We start from the raw sequence: 16,920 nt of genomic DNA on the forward strand, positions 1-16,920 counted from the left end.
GATGTGGTGTAACTGGTTTAGCGATCCAAAATTATGTTTAAATAATTGATTGAGTTTATATTTTACGCAGAAATTTTCTAATTGCATGTTCTTCGAATTATCCCACCTCTTCACACCTAACACCCGAGATGTGCGCTGGAAGATGTTAGACCCACTGACAGCTGCAGAGAGGGATTTGAATTGAATTTACTGCACAGATTAAGCTCTTCCCTTTAGTAATACGTCATCTCACATAACCCAAATTAAGTTACACACTGAGTTGGTTAAGTGCTGTCACATTGTTAGTTTTGTACGAAGAGTTGAGAATGAAAAATTAGTCTCAATCTGCAGTAAGTTTGTTTTAGCCGGTTCGTAACACACACACACACGCACAAAAACATACACACACACACACACACACACACACACACACACAGAGTTATTCCTGCAAGAATATCTGGAGGTTTTACTGTAATATTTATTCTGCTTGTTTTAAAGTAATAACTGAAAAATATAAGTATGATCATTATTTTGTAAGTAATTGATTTCTTTCTGATCGAGTGTTATCGCATCCTCCTCAGATACCGCTGCGTTTGCCCCCCCTGGTTATTTATTCGTAACACACACACACGCACACACACACACACACACACACACACACACACACACACAAACACACACACACACACACACACAGTTATTTCTGCAAGAATACGTGGAGGTTTTACTGTAATATTTATTCTGCTTCTTTTAAAGTAATAACTGAACACATAAGTATGATCATTATTTTGTAAGTAATTGATTTCCTTCTGATCGAGTGTTATCGCATCCTCCTCAGATACCGCTGCGTTTGCCCTCCTGGTTATTTTGGAACGCTGTGCGACCTGGATGTGAATGAGTGTGAAGTTTCACCTTGCCTGCACGAGGGCATCTGTATCAACACACCCGGCGGCTTCAAGTGTGCCTGTCGCCCCGGATACTCAGGTAGCTCTTTTGCCCTTAGGTGACACGAAGATCAATGTGAGAGTCTAAAAAGGCTTATCACGGCTGCTGCGGCCACACACTATTGAGGCATCTCTGACACAGATCTGGCTTAGTGTAAGAAGAAGAAGAAAAAAAGAAAACCTGCTTCACAATGCTTAATTTTAATTGGCCCCGTCTGCCTTTGCAAGATACAGTTCCTGTTTTTTGAGCAAGGCTAACAAGAGATACATTTAATGTCACTTGTTTTATCTGATGAAAACTTATCACTGTCACTTCATTTCACCAGTCTCTTTAGACTCATGGTGCTATTGTTTTTTTTACTTCAATCCATTTGTCTTATTTTCCACCCAGAAGGATATTGAGGTATTATAGTGTGTGTGTGTGTGTGTGTGTGTGTGTGTGTGTGTGTGTGTGTGTGTGTGTGTGTGTGTGTGTGTGTGTGTGTGTGTGTGTGTGTGTGTGTGTGTGTGTGTGTGTGTGTGTGTGTGTGTGCGTTTTTCCGTGTGTGCGTTTTTCCGTGTGTGCGTGCGCGCACACACAATCTAAAGCCGATTCCTGTCAGGTACTGGGAAGATTAATTTCATTTGTCTTCCACACTGTATCATCAATTTATCCTTCCCCAGTTGAGAGAGGGGGGAAATCTCTGAGGTATTGCTTCTCTGGAGAGCAGAACCTGACACGCATGGCCCAATTCCCACAGAAGCAGCTTTTATTATTAGGCCTACGCACAGCATAGTACAAGTCATTACTTTTTCTGTTGCTCTAAGCTCATCTGAGGAAACAGGGCTCCCCAAGAGAGCAAGTGGCCAGAGGATACAGTCTGGATCGGCTCAAACCAAGTAGAACTCATACAAAATATTTGCTCTGGTAACTCATGTAACAGCTCTGCAACTTTTTCACGAGAACACAAACGGGTCCATGCTGCCACCGTAGCTGCGTGCAACTTATTTTTTATTCTGGTCCTGTAGTAGCTCTGCCGTCTTAGGGTGATTCATTGTGTCATGCTTGTGCAGCCTGATTGAAATTGATTGAAATGTTATTCTGCTTTGATGGTATAATGCACCTTTTCTTCTGTCACTGAAATAGTGTAACCTGTTGTGTCACTCGATTGTATTATCATATTATTTGCTCCTGCCATCAGGGATTTCTTTTTACATTTCTAATGCCAACATTCATTCTGACTGTAGCACCTGAAGCTGCCCTACTAATAAATGAGTCTGGTGTCATATCCACACACTCTCGTGGGTGTGATTAAGCTATGGTGACACTTCATTCCCACCCGCATCGCCACCCTCATTGAATTTCCTTAGTTTCTCTTTGTTTAATGAGTCAGTCAGTGCATCTGTATGCTCAGCTCTTTTATTCAATCGCGTGGTTTCAGCTGGTCTTCTTGCAGCAGTTTCTTCTAAGACGTCATCTACGGGCTGTGACTCTGTGGCCCTGTCTTATCAGAACTGATGGAAAATGATTAAGGCATTTTACACGTAAATTCTTTTAGCTTTGAGAACTTTTTGAGGTCAGACCCCGGAAAAAAATAGTTTTTGTCACATTTCTGACACCTCCAACAACTTCTATCGTTCCTTTGTTACCTTTTCTTAAAGTCTCTGTGACCCACTTTTTTAGAAAGTGTTAGATTTAAAAAGTGATTCTCACTTTTTTGGCAAGTCCAGTATCAATATCCCTTACTTGTTCAATAAGAGTCCTTAGTAATGGTTCTCACCAGCAGCTGCCGGGATCTCAGCCGTCTTCTCATTATTCAAGACATCTGATTTAAAAGCGTCTGCAATCCCAATAATGTATTATTAAACTATACATCGGCCCTGTGTTCTACACTGAGGTCAGAAGTCATTTCAGTGACATGATTAATGGCTCATCCTCTTTATATAAATCACAGTTTAAGCACACTATTCGTCACCTTCTGTTTTCTCTTCTTCACCCATCATTAAGGAGCACGTTCCCTTGAGTGATAGTACAGTGCAATCAGCACATTGTTGTGAGCTTCCTACCGTCAGCACATTGTCAGATGATGATGTGCTGGCCCCCGCAGTGTTGTTTCCATGTCAGGGCTCCAGTAAATTCCGGCTTTTGCTTTGGGGAACCTGATAAATAAAATGTCAACATTGTTTGTTACGGAGCCTATGCAGAGATCTGTTGCTGTAGATGTGTATGATAAGTTTAATGTGCGTGGAATTACGCGTACTTACTGTGCTAACTTTTTATAATACTTTCTAATAATACATGTATTAATCAAATCAATAAAAAGCAGATACAATTTTTATAGGACAGATATAGCGCATGAGTTATTTGTGTTTTTTTGGTTTAAATACTGAAGTCAGTATGTCAGTGTGTCATTTCTAGTGCTCAATTAAGCCTCAAGACATATTGTAGTCTTGTTGTAATAACTAGTAAATAATAATCTTAATAAGTTTCAACCCTAACCCTACATGAGTGTTTTTTAATGATAGCATCAGTATATGGATAATGTGAATGTGTTAAATGACAAAAGAGATTTTTCTACCACGACTATTAATTAATTAATTTATTTTACTTATTGCCTAATTTCCCTTATCACCCTCCTGTATTACATTATTCATAGTATTTTTATTTTCCTGCTGCAACCCTTTTGTTATTTTTGGTTTCAGACGTTGTTCCGTCACCTTTGCAGTCAAACAGTTTTTCTCTTTGACTAAATTAAACAGGTTTTCAGTTCAGGACAAGAATGGAATCGTTTTACAGTTTGTAACGAGAGACCATCCGAGATTCTGTGTAGACTTAAAACACTTTATTTATTCTCTTTCATGATAAAACATGGGAGGCAATAAATAAATTCCTGCTCCCGTTGTCACTGTGCTGCCTCACATCTGTCTCAGCCCGAAAGATGAAAAAGGCAAACCAAATGACTCACTATGGGTCAGTCATAATTTTGATTTACCGCAAAAGTGAAAAATAACATTACAAAAAATGCAAGGTGTTAGAATAAGACAACAGAATCATTCATTTTTAATTCCTCAGCAAACACAGTCACTTCTGTTGCTCTCTCCAAAGCACTACCTGCTATGTCATCTGTGTGTTTTCCCATCGTGTGTTCTGATTTATTGGCAGTAGAGGTCTACTGTTGACAGTTTGTGTTGTCTGGTGTTTAGCTTCCAGCCTGAACTCTCCCTCCCCTTCATTTCCGCCGTGATCTCGTTGCTATTTTTGAGACGTCGGCTTGAATAATGAAAATCGTCAACTCCCTGAAGAAAGCCGACTTACTTAGCGAGTCTCTCAGACTTATCTTTAGTGCGTCCGACCGACAGCCAAGTTATATGTGAGTTGTTTCGAGGACAATTCACGTGTTCCAATTTAAAGTCAGTACAGTACAGTTTGTATGGAGTGTTTTGCCTTGATAGATATGGTACTGAGTAGTCCCTGCTCTAAGGATATACAGCTCTTACGGCACACGACACACTTCCATGTGTTCAGTGTCAGACTTCACTTGGCTCTCTCAGAGTCATCACAGGGGCTAGTTACAGTTGTTGCATGCACAGTTCTTTTAATGGACTGGTTTGGGGTTTTTTATCTCCTCGGTTGGATATTTATGATCAAGAATTCATTTTGTTAAATATATTTGTCGTCGATGGGGTGAATTCATCAAGATTGCTTTTTTTGAAAAGTAGCTCTCACTCTCAGTTTTAGTGGTACATCGATATAGCTTTGGTTTTATTGAGATGTCCTCCTCTGGTATCCCAGCAGAGTGGATGTGAATGGAATTTGGTTTGTGGTGCTCACAGCAGTAAAGAATGAAAAAAAAAAAAAAGAACAAAGAAAAAACCTCAGAAATAACTTGTATTTTAAAAGACATGCGGGGAAAAGCAGAGACTTCTCCGTGAACTCTTTTTCACTGGAACATCTGTCATGAAGAAATACTATTAATTCTGTGGAGCTTTTGTATTCCACTCCAGAAAAGAATCGTAGCTGGTGAACTTTTTCAGTACTGTGAACACAAAATATGCAACCCCTCCTGTAGATTTAACGATTGGACAATCAACTAATCATTCGAGCTCTAGTTTAGATATTAGTGAGTCAACATATTAATACCGTATTACTTTCACGAATTAGAATTTGGCAAAAAGACTAGTATTTCTCTAGTATGTGATATTAGTGGCTTGTGGTTACTTTCTTTTTATTTCCTTTCTTTCAAGATCTGCGTGAATTTATACTTTTACTGCATAAAACAAACTGCTTCTGTTTATAGTCATTCTGTCATCAGTCATATTCAAATAACTGTCTGGTTTCAAACTACGGTTTCCAACTGTAAGGAATTTCAGGTTTCAGGAGGTTTGCAGAAAGACAAGTCGAAGCAGCCGATGAGCAGTTTTCACTTTTCATAGCACAAAACGAAGACGATTCCAAGTACACTGGGTGTACAGTTCTTTTGCACTCACTATCTACGAAACAGGCAGCGTGGGATGTCACATGTTTGATTGTCCACACACGTGCACATCCGCGTCATCATACTAGATATCTTGACATGACATTGGTCATCTATGTCCTTACATTCGATAGCTTCCACGAGATACTGGTCACAGCAAGGACACATCGGCGTCAGCATGATTATGTTTAGCACCACCAAGATATTGTTCACAATGCTTACACTCAGGACACATTCTGCTTCTACATATCCCCCCTTTTTGAGGGTCTTCTAATCATCAAAACACTGTGTCCTTAATCATCATTACAAATACAAATACCTAAACATCATGAATTACTCTTTAAAAATGTAAATACCTGAAAATCATTCCGATATTACTATAACGATGCTGATCAACAATGAGACATTTTCAATGCCTTCAACATTAGCAAGATCCCCGCAGACTCAAAGCATATGAGGACGAAAAAACCTATGAACTGCATTTATAGGGAAAATTTCCTCATGGCCCCCTCCCGTGTAGCGCGACCACCGTCTTGGCATGAATTGAATCTGCCTTACATTATGAATGAACAATGGACAAAAATGTAAATAAAAACAGAAAAATTTAAACATGAACACCCTGATGACTGTAAATTACGTCACAAAATATAATTAAAACAGCAAAATCAAGATGAGTGTAAATAAAGTCACAAAGTATAATTAAAACATAAAAATCAAGATAAAATACGACAGTGAAATTCTAACATAAAATGCATATAATACTTATGTGTGATCAATCGGCGTACACAAAATATGAAAAAAAAATTCTTAAACTCAAAACTACCTAAAACATCTGGTATTTAAACACTAACTAATGTGTAACATGGACAGACAGATTGCCCTACATTGTAACGTGATTTATGGTGATTATTAGAACGAGTCCTCCGGCATGCTCCACCCGTTCAAACATATTCATGTTTCATTTTGTTGTTGTGTTTAAACAACGTTCTCCTCGTACTTTTATTGTTCCATTCAAACAACGTCTTCCTCGTCCAGACGACCCCGGACTAGGCAAAAGGTCCGGTTGTCTAATCACCATTTGAGCACACTGAGTCTTGTCCATCTGCTCAGTCGCTAGTTATATCGTTCAGTATAGGAGATCATATTTTCGCTTCATGCTTCATTTCATCCGTTTGCTTGAGTATCGAAGCTGGATACTGAAAATACCAGTTAATGTCTGTGGGAAATGAATGTGTGTCTCTTTATATAAGACACAATCATGAGTCACAAGTTAAATCCACTTTGAGCTGGGTGTCTCATTGCCGAACAATTTTCATTGAAAGCATTCAAAGTGTGTTGAGTCACTGAACAATAATATGGCAGAAAGAGGTAACGTGAGGGGAAAAAATCTGACTTACACAACCCAGAAATCCTTTAATGCGATGTCAGTTCATTGCACACTGCGTTCTCATGTTTACTACCCCTGCCAGCCTCTGATCACTTTATATCAAAGGTTACCAAAGAGACCAGAGAGGAAAAACATGTCATGCTGGCGAGGCAGCTTCATCTGGACAGTTCGCTCGCTGCGGCTGGGAGACAGTATTTTACTTTTAAAGGTTTGCATTTGGGATTAAAGAAAATATGAATCACATAAAGAATTCACCACTTATCATTACTGGGTTAAAACGCCTATACAGCCGGCCCCTAAGATTTGAAATAGAGAACTGTATAGACCTGTCACAAGGATTTATTGTAGGCACACAGGAATCAGCATATTGGCTTGAATGGTTTAGATTATGCTTGTCACTTTTATGGCTTTTATTCTAAAATAAAAATTCTTCCCTTGTATGAAATTAAAGTGAGACAGAGATATCAAACCTTGTTGTCCATCTCAATTCTTGACTGTATACATCCCCTTTTTCAGCGGTTAAATGATGTCAATTGTTTACCTTGTAACGTCTTACTAACACATGCTCAATTTCCTAGGGGCACGGTGTGAAGTTAACATCGATGAGTGCGCTTCAAACCCGTGCCAAAATAGTGGGAGATGCATTGACGCACCGAATCGATACCACTGCTTGTGCCCTGATGGCTTCGTGGGGCCCCGCTGTGAGGCCGACATCAATGAATGCATGTCAGCGCCTTGTCTTCATGGAGGGTACAGATTTTTTTTAATTTTCCATCATTTAAAACAGAAACACTGCCATGAATTTTAATTACACTCCTTGCTAGTGATTGGAGTCATATTGTACATCACATGTGCTAATGCGATGCACTTACAGGTTGTCTCGGTGGTCCTTAAATTATAGTCATTAAATCCTACGATGGGGAAACACTCTCTCATTCACAAGATTCGATCTCACTCTACGTATACAGCTGAAGAAAAGACGCGCTTGTCTGAGTGCTTTTGAGTTCACTTTAAACGGTTGTCACCTAAAATGTTTAGTGTTGTGGCCTTTTTTCCAGCTGCATGGATGGAGTATCTTCGTTCTCCTGCCAGTGCGAATCTGGATGGACCGGCAGCAGATGTGAGACGAACATCGACGTGAGTTGAGCTTGGTGAATGAACCCGCTGTGTGTTCAGGAGGAAAAAAAGTCAAAAGAATTCTTTGGTATCACTAACTCTATTGATTTTTTTTCATCAAGATCGGTCATTTGATCTATCAGGATCATGTTAGCATTGTACAAACCCCCGATTAAAAGAAAATGCTTTTGTCTAATGTCTAATTGATTAAAACCCCAGCTGGTGCTGGACTCCAGAGATAAACACAGTTTCTTACAAGGTCTCTGTGAGCATTTAGCTGAATGGATAATCAGATCATCTGCTTTTTAAGCACTGACAATTCATCCAAAACCGATTATTTCCTCTTTTTTTTCTTCTTCCTTTTTTTTTAACAACACTTCTGTAAATGATTGCTATCTTTTCACTTCCAGGAGTGCGCTTCCAGTCCCTGTTTGAATGGAGGCTCGTGTGTGGATCTCACTGATAAGTACGCATGCTTCTGTCACGATGGTTACACCGGGAAAACCTGTGAGAACGATGTAGACGTCTGCAAAGAGGCTGCTCTTAATGTCGCATACTGTTTCAATGGAGCCACCTGCATCGACGGCGAAGGATCCAACTTTACATGCAGGTGAGAAAGTCCACAGTTAGTCACATTTTCTCGTTTTGATGTAATGACATAGAAATATTGTCCCTGGACCGAGGCATAGAAATATGAGTTGATTGGAACAAGTCTCCTACTCCCCACATGTGCTACCATGGCTAATTTTTGCTTCTCTTCCTCTTCCATTGTTCAATGCCGTCTTAACTTCCAACTTCCTGACCAACTGCCAGTCTGGTGGCAAAGTCGCAGATTTTCGCAGACAGTCGTTAGTATTTAACTTCCATACAGGCATAGTAAACATCAGAAGAATGGACATCATGACCTCTTCTTTTTCTGGTGTACTAAGAGCTACACTTAACACTTAACTAAACGGACTAACTAAAATACACTCTGTATACAAATTTATATAAAGAATTTGGAAGATGGTCAATTAAGACGAAAACTGGAAATACAACAGCCAACGCCACCTCGTCCATGCTGCTGCTGCTGCATGTTCCTCTTCCAACGATGCCAATGTGACGAGCATAGGTAGCGTGGTGATTGCTATTCTCCAGCTTCCTCCCAAACTAATTTGGACTGGAAACAAAGTAAGCCTGAAGTTCTGATGTTTGGATTGATCATGATAAAATTCTTTAATCTCTCTGGTCCTGTGACCTACAGCCTTTCTGGTGGCAGATTTTATTAAGCTCTCACCAACACTTATTTGAAATTACGCCATACCCAGATTATCAATCATTCTCCCATAAAACCTGGAATCATTGGCCCTATACGGTCTCACTCCCACAACTACATTTCAACCAGATCTTTTGGACTGAGCGTGATTTATATAAAACTTGTGGCTTATTGCGTGGCAGCTTGGCTCAGGAGGCAGAGCAGGTCATCCACTTATCAAAGCATCAGTGGTTTGTCTCCCGGCTCCTCCAGTCCACATGTCAAAGTGTCCATGGACAAGACACTGAACCCCAAATTTCCCTCTGATGATGTACCAACGGTGTGTGAGCGTGTGTGTTAGATAAGAAGCTCTGTGTGAATGTGTGTGTGGACTGGCGAATGTGACCTGTAGTGTTAAGTGCATTGAGTGGACTAAGAAGTGCTATATAATTGCAGTCCATTTTACCATTTACATCCAAACTTAATGTCAACTTTTATCAACTGTCTAGCTTTTAACTCCGTTTGACCCACACCTGAGCGAGACCCTTACAACCCTATCTTGATCCAAAACAAACCCACTCTTTATAGAGAAATGATAAAACTCCTAATGGTAGTGGCCAAGTCCCAGAAAATCCTGACATCACTTATAAACCATCCGCTCCACGACTATAATCATACCCATCCATCCATCCATCGTCTACCGCTTAATCCACTTAAGGGTCGTGAGGGGGCTGGAGCCAATCCCAGCTGACATTGGGCGAGAGGCGGGGTACACCCTGGACAGGTCGCCAGCCTATCGCAGGGCCTATAATCATACCCCTGTTCTAATAAGTGATACCCTGGATGTTAAGTGTAAGAGACATCGTTTTTTTAAATCAGAATAGCATCACCCACATTAAGACCTTCTTTTGTTCATCTCCTGCCACTTTACAAAATGTTACTTTAAAACATTGGCCTTATTAACATCAGACCCCTCCCTAGTAATTCCTTGCGTATCCATGACATAATGAATCACCATAGCCTTGATTTTACGAGCTTGTGTGAAACCTGGCTAAAGCCAGATGACTTTGTTAGTTTAAATGAGGCATCACCTCAAAATTAAACTATCGTATAAAAGTGTCACGAGAATCAAGTGAGTTGGGGGCATTGCTGCAAGGACTTTAGATTGTTAATGATAAACCCAATTACCACCTCGATTTTTTTTTACATCACCGCTGTTTTTATATTATAGAAATTGCTTGTACTCTAAGTTGCAATCAATTTCTATAGCAATTTCATATCGACCACCAGTGCCTTATCTACCTTTTTATATATATATATATATATATATATATATATATATATATATATATAAAAAAGGTATATATATATATATATATATATATATATAGTTTTCTACCTTTTTTTGTTACACACTGACACAAATGGATGGCCTCAGTAGTTATAAGGGGATTTACTTTTTATGTTGATGAAAATTCTGAGCCATTCAGAACAGTTTTCCAAGACCTCACACATTCTAAGGTTTTTTTACACAACGTGTATCTACTCACCTCTATGGTGCTCGACCAAGTCTGGCACGTGGCTCGTCTTTTTCAGATCTAGTTATCTCAGCACGTCTGCCTTCAGATCACTGCTTCCTTACTTCTGAGGTTACACTGTCCAGACATTGTTTTAACAACTCTGAAACCTACACTGTTCATCGTATCAACTAAACTACCAATCACAAACTTGCAGTATCTCGAGTCTTCTACTTCTGTCCAATGGGAAAATTAGACCAAAACTACCCCCTGAAATCTAGTCTCTAAAACATAAATGCTTCCATCTCATTTCCCACCCAGGACAAGGTGATCACACCTGATCACTCTTCTCTTTGCATGTCCATTGGTAGCACTCACAACATTATTGTTGTTATTCTACAAAAAAAAAAAAAACTACCTGTTTTTTTCGCCGCCTTCTCCTTCCACATTCAACCTAGAAACTTCATTCAACCATCTGAACATTCATCTCTATACTGAAATTCTGGCTTGTATTCAACTTTTTCATAACTTTCATATACTTTCTGAAATATTCAACGTTTTTTTCGCAATCCATCTAGCAATTAACTACACATTTCCCACTTTTCCTTTTTTTTCATACTCGTTCAGCTTCTTCATCCAAATTCATGCCAGCATCCAGTTCAGCGTCAGCCTTTCAGCAGCCAGCATTCACACCACAATTTCTTCAGAAATTGTATTTTTCATTTTGAGATAAGCTCCCTTGAAACAATCTCAAGAGAGTTTTCCCCTTCAAGCCCACTACTTGTTTACTTGATCCTATTTCTTCCCTACTAAGTATGTTAAATAGGTCTAAGCTGTGTATCACTATTCCAGTCCTATTATTTCAAGTGATGAACAGCTGCCTTACTCGTGGCATCATGCCATTGTCTTTTTAAACAGAGTTTATCAGGCCACTCCTTAAAAAGGTTAACCTCCTCAACCCTGATTTGATCAGCAACTTATGGTCCAGTTACAAACCTGCCATTATTTTCAAAACTCTTTGAGAAAAGCAGTGGCTCAGCTACTCGAAGGTCACCTTCTATCAAATAATCAGTTTGAAACCTCATCAATCTGGCTTCAGAAACTTCCACACCACAGAAAGTGCTTTGACAATAGTGGTAAATGATTTATGATTTGCTCAAGACTGGCTTGACTTCAATACTAGTGCTCCTACATTTCAGTGCAGTATTCAATACAATTGATCACCACTAGTATTGGATCTCATCTCGAGTCATACTGGTCTCACTTACACTGCACTTTCTTCTGCAGGACAACTGTTCACTAGGTCACACACAAGGTCAGTTATGGTGTGCCACAAGGACCTGTGCTCGGCCCCATTCTTTTCTATATTTACATGTTGCCCCTCGGTATATTAATCAGTAATTAGGTTCCCACTGCTCACTTGATACTCGGCTTTACATCTCCTATATTTATTATTTAATCTTGAAATCAGTAAATAGTGGAGTTGTTCATTTAATGACTTTATATTCATGTTATAAATATACTAATGTAAATTAGATGTTGTTCTGTGCAATAAACATAATAATCCAATTTTTTGATTGGAAACAAGCATAAATATGAGCTGTGTGGAAAGGGAACTCTATATGGAAGTGGGGCTACGGAACAGTCAGTTCACCTATTGGGGTGTCTGGGTTACTGGTAAAAAAAAAAGTATGAATATTTAAATATCTAAATTTGCATCTCTAAGAGTTGTCCCTGTTCCAGGACTTTTGTTGGCCTCTAATTGAAAACACATCTTGTCTCACAACACCTGTGCCAGAGTAAGCTTTTATCTGTGTTCTTTGCTGTACAGTCGCAGTCTGGTCCATGTGGCTTGCCAGTGAATCATTGCTTTTTAATTGTTGACATGCTCTCCCCTGAGTGATGAGGTCTGTCTGAATACAAGGTGTATGTACTAAGAGTGTGCAGATTTGACACAGTAGCTCCCTGTATGTCTTACATTTAATTAGGTTGTCTCACCTTGTGCTGATGTGCTGCTTTATGCTCAGTGCCGTGATTTAATGTATCTCAGACTACCACAACTCAAAATATACAGTTTGTAGTGTATTTACAGACAAATGAACACAAATGGCACAGACACACACACACACACATATATATATATATATATATATATATATATACACACACACACACACACACACACACACACACACACACATAGACACACACACATATATATATATATATATATATATATATATATATATACACACACACACACACACACACACACACACATAGACACACACACTTTCAATTATCAATGCCTGATAATAAAGGAATTTTAATTAGATTTGGAAATAGACTTAAATGTGTTGCGCTATTAATCGACTAACCAATTAATTTGTTGGCCTTCATTGTTTTATAAAGAGTATGAGTTATAGATGGACAGCCAACAGCAAATTGTTTGCAGTGTTGAAACATGCAGTGTACATTGTATTTTATTATAAATACAGGTTTAGCTGTTGTCATATTTCCAGATTATGAGAGCCAAATATGTTCCACATGTCTTTTTTTCCACTTGTAAGCCCTGGTCAGTAGAATTTTTTTTGGTCTGCAGGTTGTGTGTGAAGTGGTACACATTCAGTTCTGCACCTGTTCAGCACATGGCCTCAAAAGCACTCTGTTCTCTGTCTGTGACGGTGGTCAGCCAAGAGGTTATGCATGAAACCCTTGATGTTGTAGTGTTACATGATTTAATCAACGGTGCATCACAGATCTCATTTCACAACAGAAGGGAGAGGAATTTTCAGCCCCGTGAATGAAGCAACAGTTTGTTAGCGTTTTCACCTTTGTCTTCCTGTGTGTCAATCTTCCTGGACATCTTTTTTTCCCAAAGATGTTAAGTCCGTTTAACACCTGGTGACTTGCAAGTCAGCAGACCTTGGGCTTCCTTGGCCTCAGGTAGCTTTGATGCATGATCAGGCTCATTGTCCATCTGGGGGAAAAAAGGATTGCTCTTCTACAAAACTTAATGCCAGTGGGGATGACATCTGCATAATCGAGTGGTACCACTCTTTGCTCAAGATGTAGCTAATCCTCACACTTAAGTATTTCCCCTGTGTTTACCTGTGGGTTCTATGCATTGCGGAATTAATCCATTTAGTTTCTCCTTCCTCTCAAATAAGGTCTGCAAATTCAAGTTTGTGATCTTACTCACTCTGTGAGTGAACTTATTTTCATGTTGTATGACATTCTTAACAATGCTGGATCAGATTTTTCATATTAGCAGTCATGACACTAACGCATACAGGGCTGTATTGATTTAGGTATAGATTTTTATGGACTAAACAGTCATGGCCTTTAGTTCAAGAGCAGTGCATCGGCAACATTATCTGACGAGAACAGTTTTTTCGCCATAAACTTCGTTCACGTGGTATGACAATGTGCCGTTAATGCCTTAACTTCAAAGTACTTGAGCACGGATGTGTCACTGTTGATTTTTGGATGTATTGGAATATGCATCTGACGAATAGATTAGCTGTTGACAAAGCCAGGATTATTCCCCAAGTTTGCAAATCAAGTAGACGGAAAATACACTGTTGAAGTTGGCAGAAAGTGGGACACTCTACTGTAGCACAAATACAATTTTTTTTTTTAAATAAATAAAGATTAGAAGTAAATGGATAAGCCAATAACGTTCAAGAAAGTTACTTCCTCCAAAATCAACATCAAATCAGTAGGAAACATGTTGGTATCGGATTATTGCAGAATATTACAGTCTTTATTATGTCACTGTGAAGTCACCAAACATTACCAGATACCTTTTAGCCTGCCCGCTGACCCATTTTAAGAAGATTATACCAGGCTTGAGATGATAAATTGATGAAAAGCAATGCCTAACTATAACATAATGCGTACTTTTATCACACAAACCAGCAAGCTATAAAGTTGTATTTATTTGATTCCATGAGTCTGTAGACCTCGACTCATCAGTTTTAAATGGACTCTTTTTAAGTTTGTGACCTATATATACATATGACAATTTGAAGTAAGAAGCAGCAGCTGACTCACAAAGTGATAGCACTATTTTTTTTAGAAACAATGAAGTTGTCGGATGCAGTGTGTCATACCAACACGAAGGAAGTGACAGCTCTGAGACAGCCTCGCTGTTTGAAAGCATGATGTGTTTTCTCAGCTGTCCACCAGGTTTCATGGGAGAGTTCTGCGAAGTGGACGTTAACGAATGTTGCTCGGCTCCCTGCCACAACGGTGCCATTTGCCAAGATCTTATTAACAGCTACGTCTGCCACTGCAGGTCAGGTGAGTCACTCAGGCCTTCCTGTGAGTTTCTTAATTCACTTTGAAATGATGGAAACCGTTCATAAGACCTGTTAGAGGCTGACTTTGTTGCTCGTGATCAAGATGACTAAAACATAGCCTTGATGGAAAGACTTTTTTTACGGAACAAGAGCACTTCAGTTTCTTACTGTGCCTCAGATGTGGTGCAGTACAGTTTACCATACCTTAATACTTACCGAACGCCCATATTGGATTGAAAGGGGCCACATAAAATGTTATGTAAAGGTTAGCAAAATGTCTACATAGTTTCTGTGCCTCAACGCCGTTCAAAAATCATCCACTTTTCTCTGGGGACAGATTTGTCGTAATACAGTGCTAAAAAAGACCAAAAAAATGTGCTAAAAAAAGACGATACTGCCCGGGCTCATTAAAATGTATGTGGCATCTCAGTTTTTAGTGAAAGCCTTTTCTTGTCTGTGTATGTGTGTGAACCCAAAAAGAAGCAAATCAATGTAGGAGAACCTGATTGATATTCACTTCAGAGGGTGGAAGTGGGAGAGCCTGGGCTCACCAGGGCGCTCTGTGGGCTTTTGTTCCTGGCAGGTTGGACAGGCCTTCACTGTGAGGATGACATTAATGAGTGCCTTCCACAGCCTTGCAACCAGGGGATATGCATTCAGAACGATCCGGGCTATGGCTACACCTGTTTCTGTCGTCCTGGATTTGTGGTGAGGCTCCCCACCTTATTCCCCCATCTCCCATCTTTTTTTCCTTCTTCTTTTAATTAACCTTTACCCTTTTGCACCCTTTTTTTGTTCCCTCTTTGAGCACAACATGTGACATTTAGTGTCCCTACTAGAACTGCGTGTATAAGCAATTTACATCCCCAAAAAGTTACCTGTTAATTTAATAATGTCATGCTCCCTATCTAATGCAAAGGTTTTTATTCGAGCCGTAAATATGACATCCCATTTAGCATCTCACTGCAGTTACACAGCACATCTAAGGGCTGTTTATTTTGCGTACACAGGGGAAGAACTGCGAGCACAACTATGATGAGTGTCTGTTGAATCCATGTCCAGAAGCATTTTCCTGTGTAGATGGCATCAACAAGGTCAGCTGCCTGCCTCCTGTCATGGATGCTGTTCCCTTGGCGACTGCAGTGAAGAACATAACACGCGGCTCCTCACCTAAAGTGCCAATGCCGACACTCAGTCCAGCACCAACAGCTGAGCAAAGCACAGGTAAGGACCACTCTCTACAGTTTGCGAATGTGCAGACAGGGGTGAGGAGTAACTAGGTATATGTACTCCATGCTTTATTTTTTGAGGTATAGTGAGTAAATGCTACTTCATCATTATATATACATATAGCTATAATTACTGGTCCAAACCATTCAAAGCATGAAATATAATGCACTTTTTAGATAAAACTAATGATCAGAATCTTTCTGGCCTATGACTCCTCATAAGTCCCAGGTGTCTTTGAGTTATTGGCAGTTCTCATAGCTTAAACTCACAGTTTCATCAAAATACAAAATAACAGCTGCAGTTTTCCAGTGTTTAGAAAGAAAAAAAAAAAGGATATTTCTGCAGTGGAGCCTTTTCTTTTCTACCCTATTAATCATCTCAGAACCCGTTAGTTTTACATTGTGTCTCTTTGGAGGTGCCCTGACCCAAATGCCTATGAGTTGCTTGATAACGCTAACAAATATCAAATATAGATATATAGATAAATTATCTCAAACCAACTTCGACATAAAATACAGTAGCTGTTTACACATTGTTGCATCTGTTATAACAATTCGATAATGTATTGTACAATGATAAAACACTTTCTTTTGATTTCTGTATATATATTTTTGTATTTGTATGATCTTCAATGCAGAACTTTTACTAAGGATGGAGTGTCTTCACACCATTGAATTGCATACTGCTTTCTCCACTGGCTTCTCTGTATTAATGCCGCCTAATCCTCAAACTCTCCTTTAACCAGATTCAAAAGC

At 39.4% G+C, this 16,920-nt stretch overlaps 1 protein-coding gene across 1 annotated transcript in view; it reads left to right on the plus strand.

Moving 5' to 3' along the window:
* eys (eyes shut homolog) overlaps positions 1–16,920 on the plus strand; it is a 137,912-nt gene that overhangs the window by 62,792 nt on the left and 58,200 nt on the right. Inside the window, exons 26-32 of the mRNA XM_035605482.2 lie at positions 818–963; positions 7,343–7,514; positions 7,823–7,901; positions 8,291–8,490; positions 14,812–14,936; positions 15,519–15,643; positions 15,946–16,159. Of these exons, the coding sequence (XP_035461375.2) occupies positions 818–963; positions 7,343–7,514; positions 7,823–7,901; positions 8,291–8,490; positions 14,812–14,936; positions 15,519–15,643; positions 15,946–16,159 (1,061 nt within the window). The remainder of the gene's footprint in view (positions 1–817; positions 964–7,342; positions 7,515–7,822; positions 7,902–8,290; positions 8,491–14,811; positions 14,937–15,518; positions 15,644–15,945; positions 16,160–16,920) is intronic.

Source organism: Scophthalmus maximus, chromosome 10 (assembly GCF_022379125.1).
Source record: "Scophthalmus maximus strain ysfricsl-2021 chromosome 10, ASM2237912v1, whole genome shotgun sequence".
Taxonomy (NCBI): Eukaryota; Metazoa; Chordata; class Actinopteri; order Pleuronectiformes; family Scophthalmidae; genus Scophthalmus; species Scophthalmus maximus.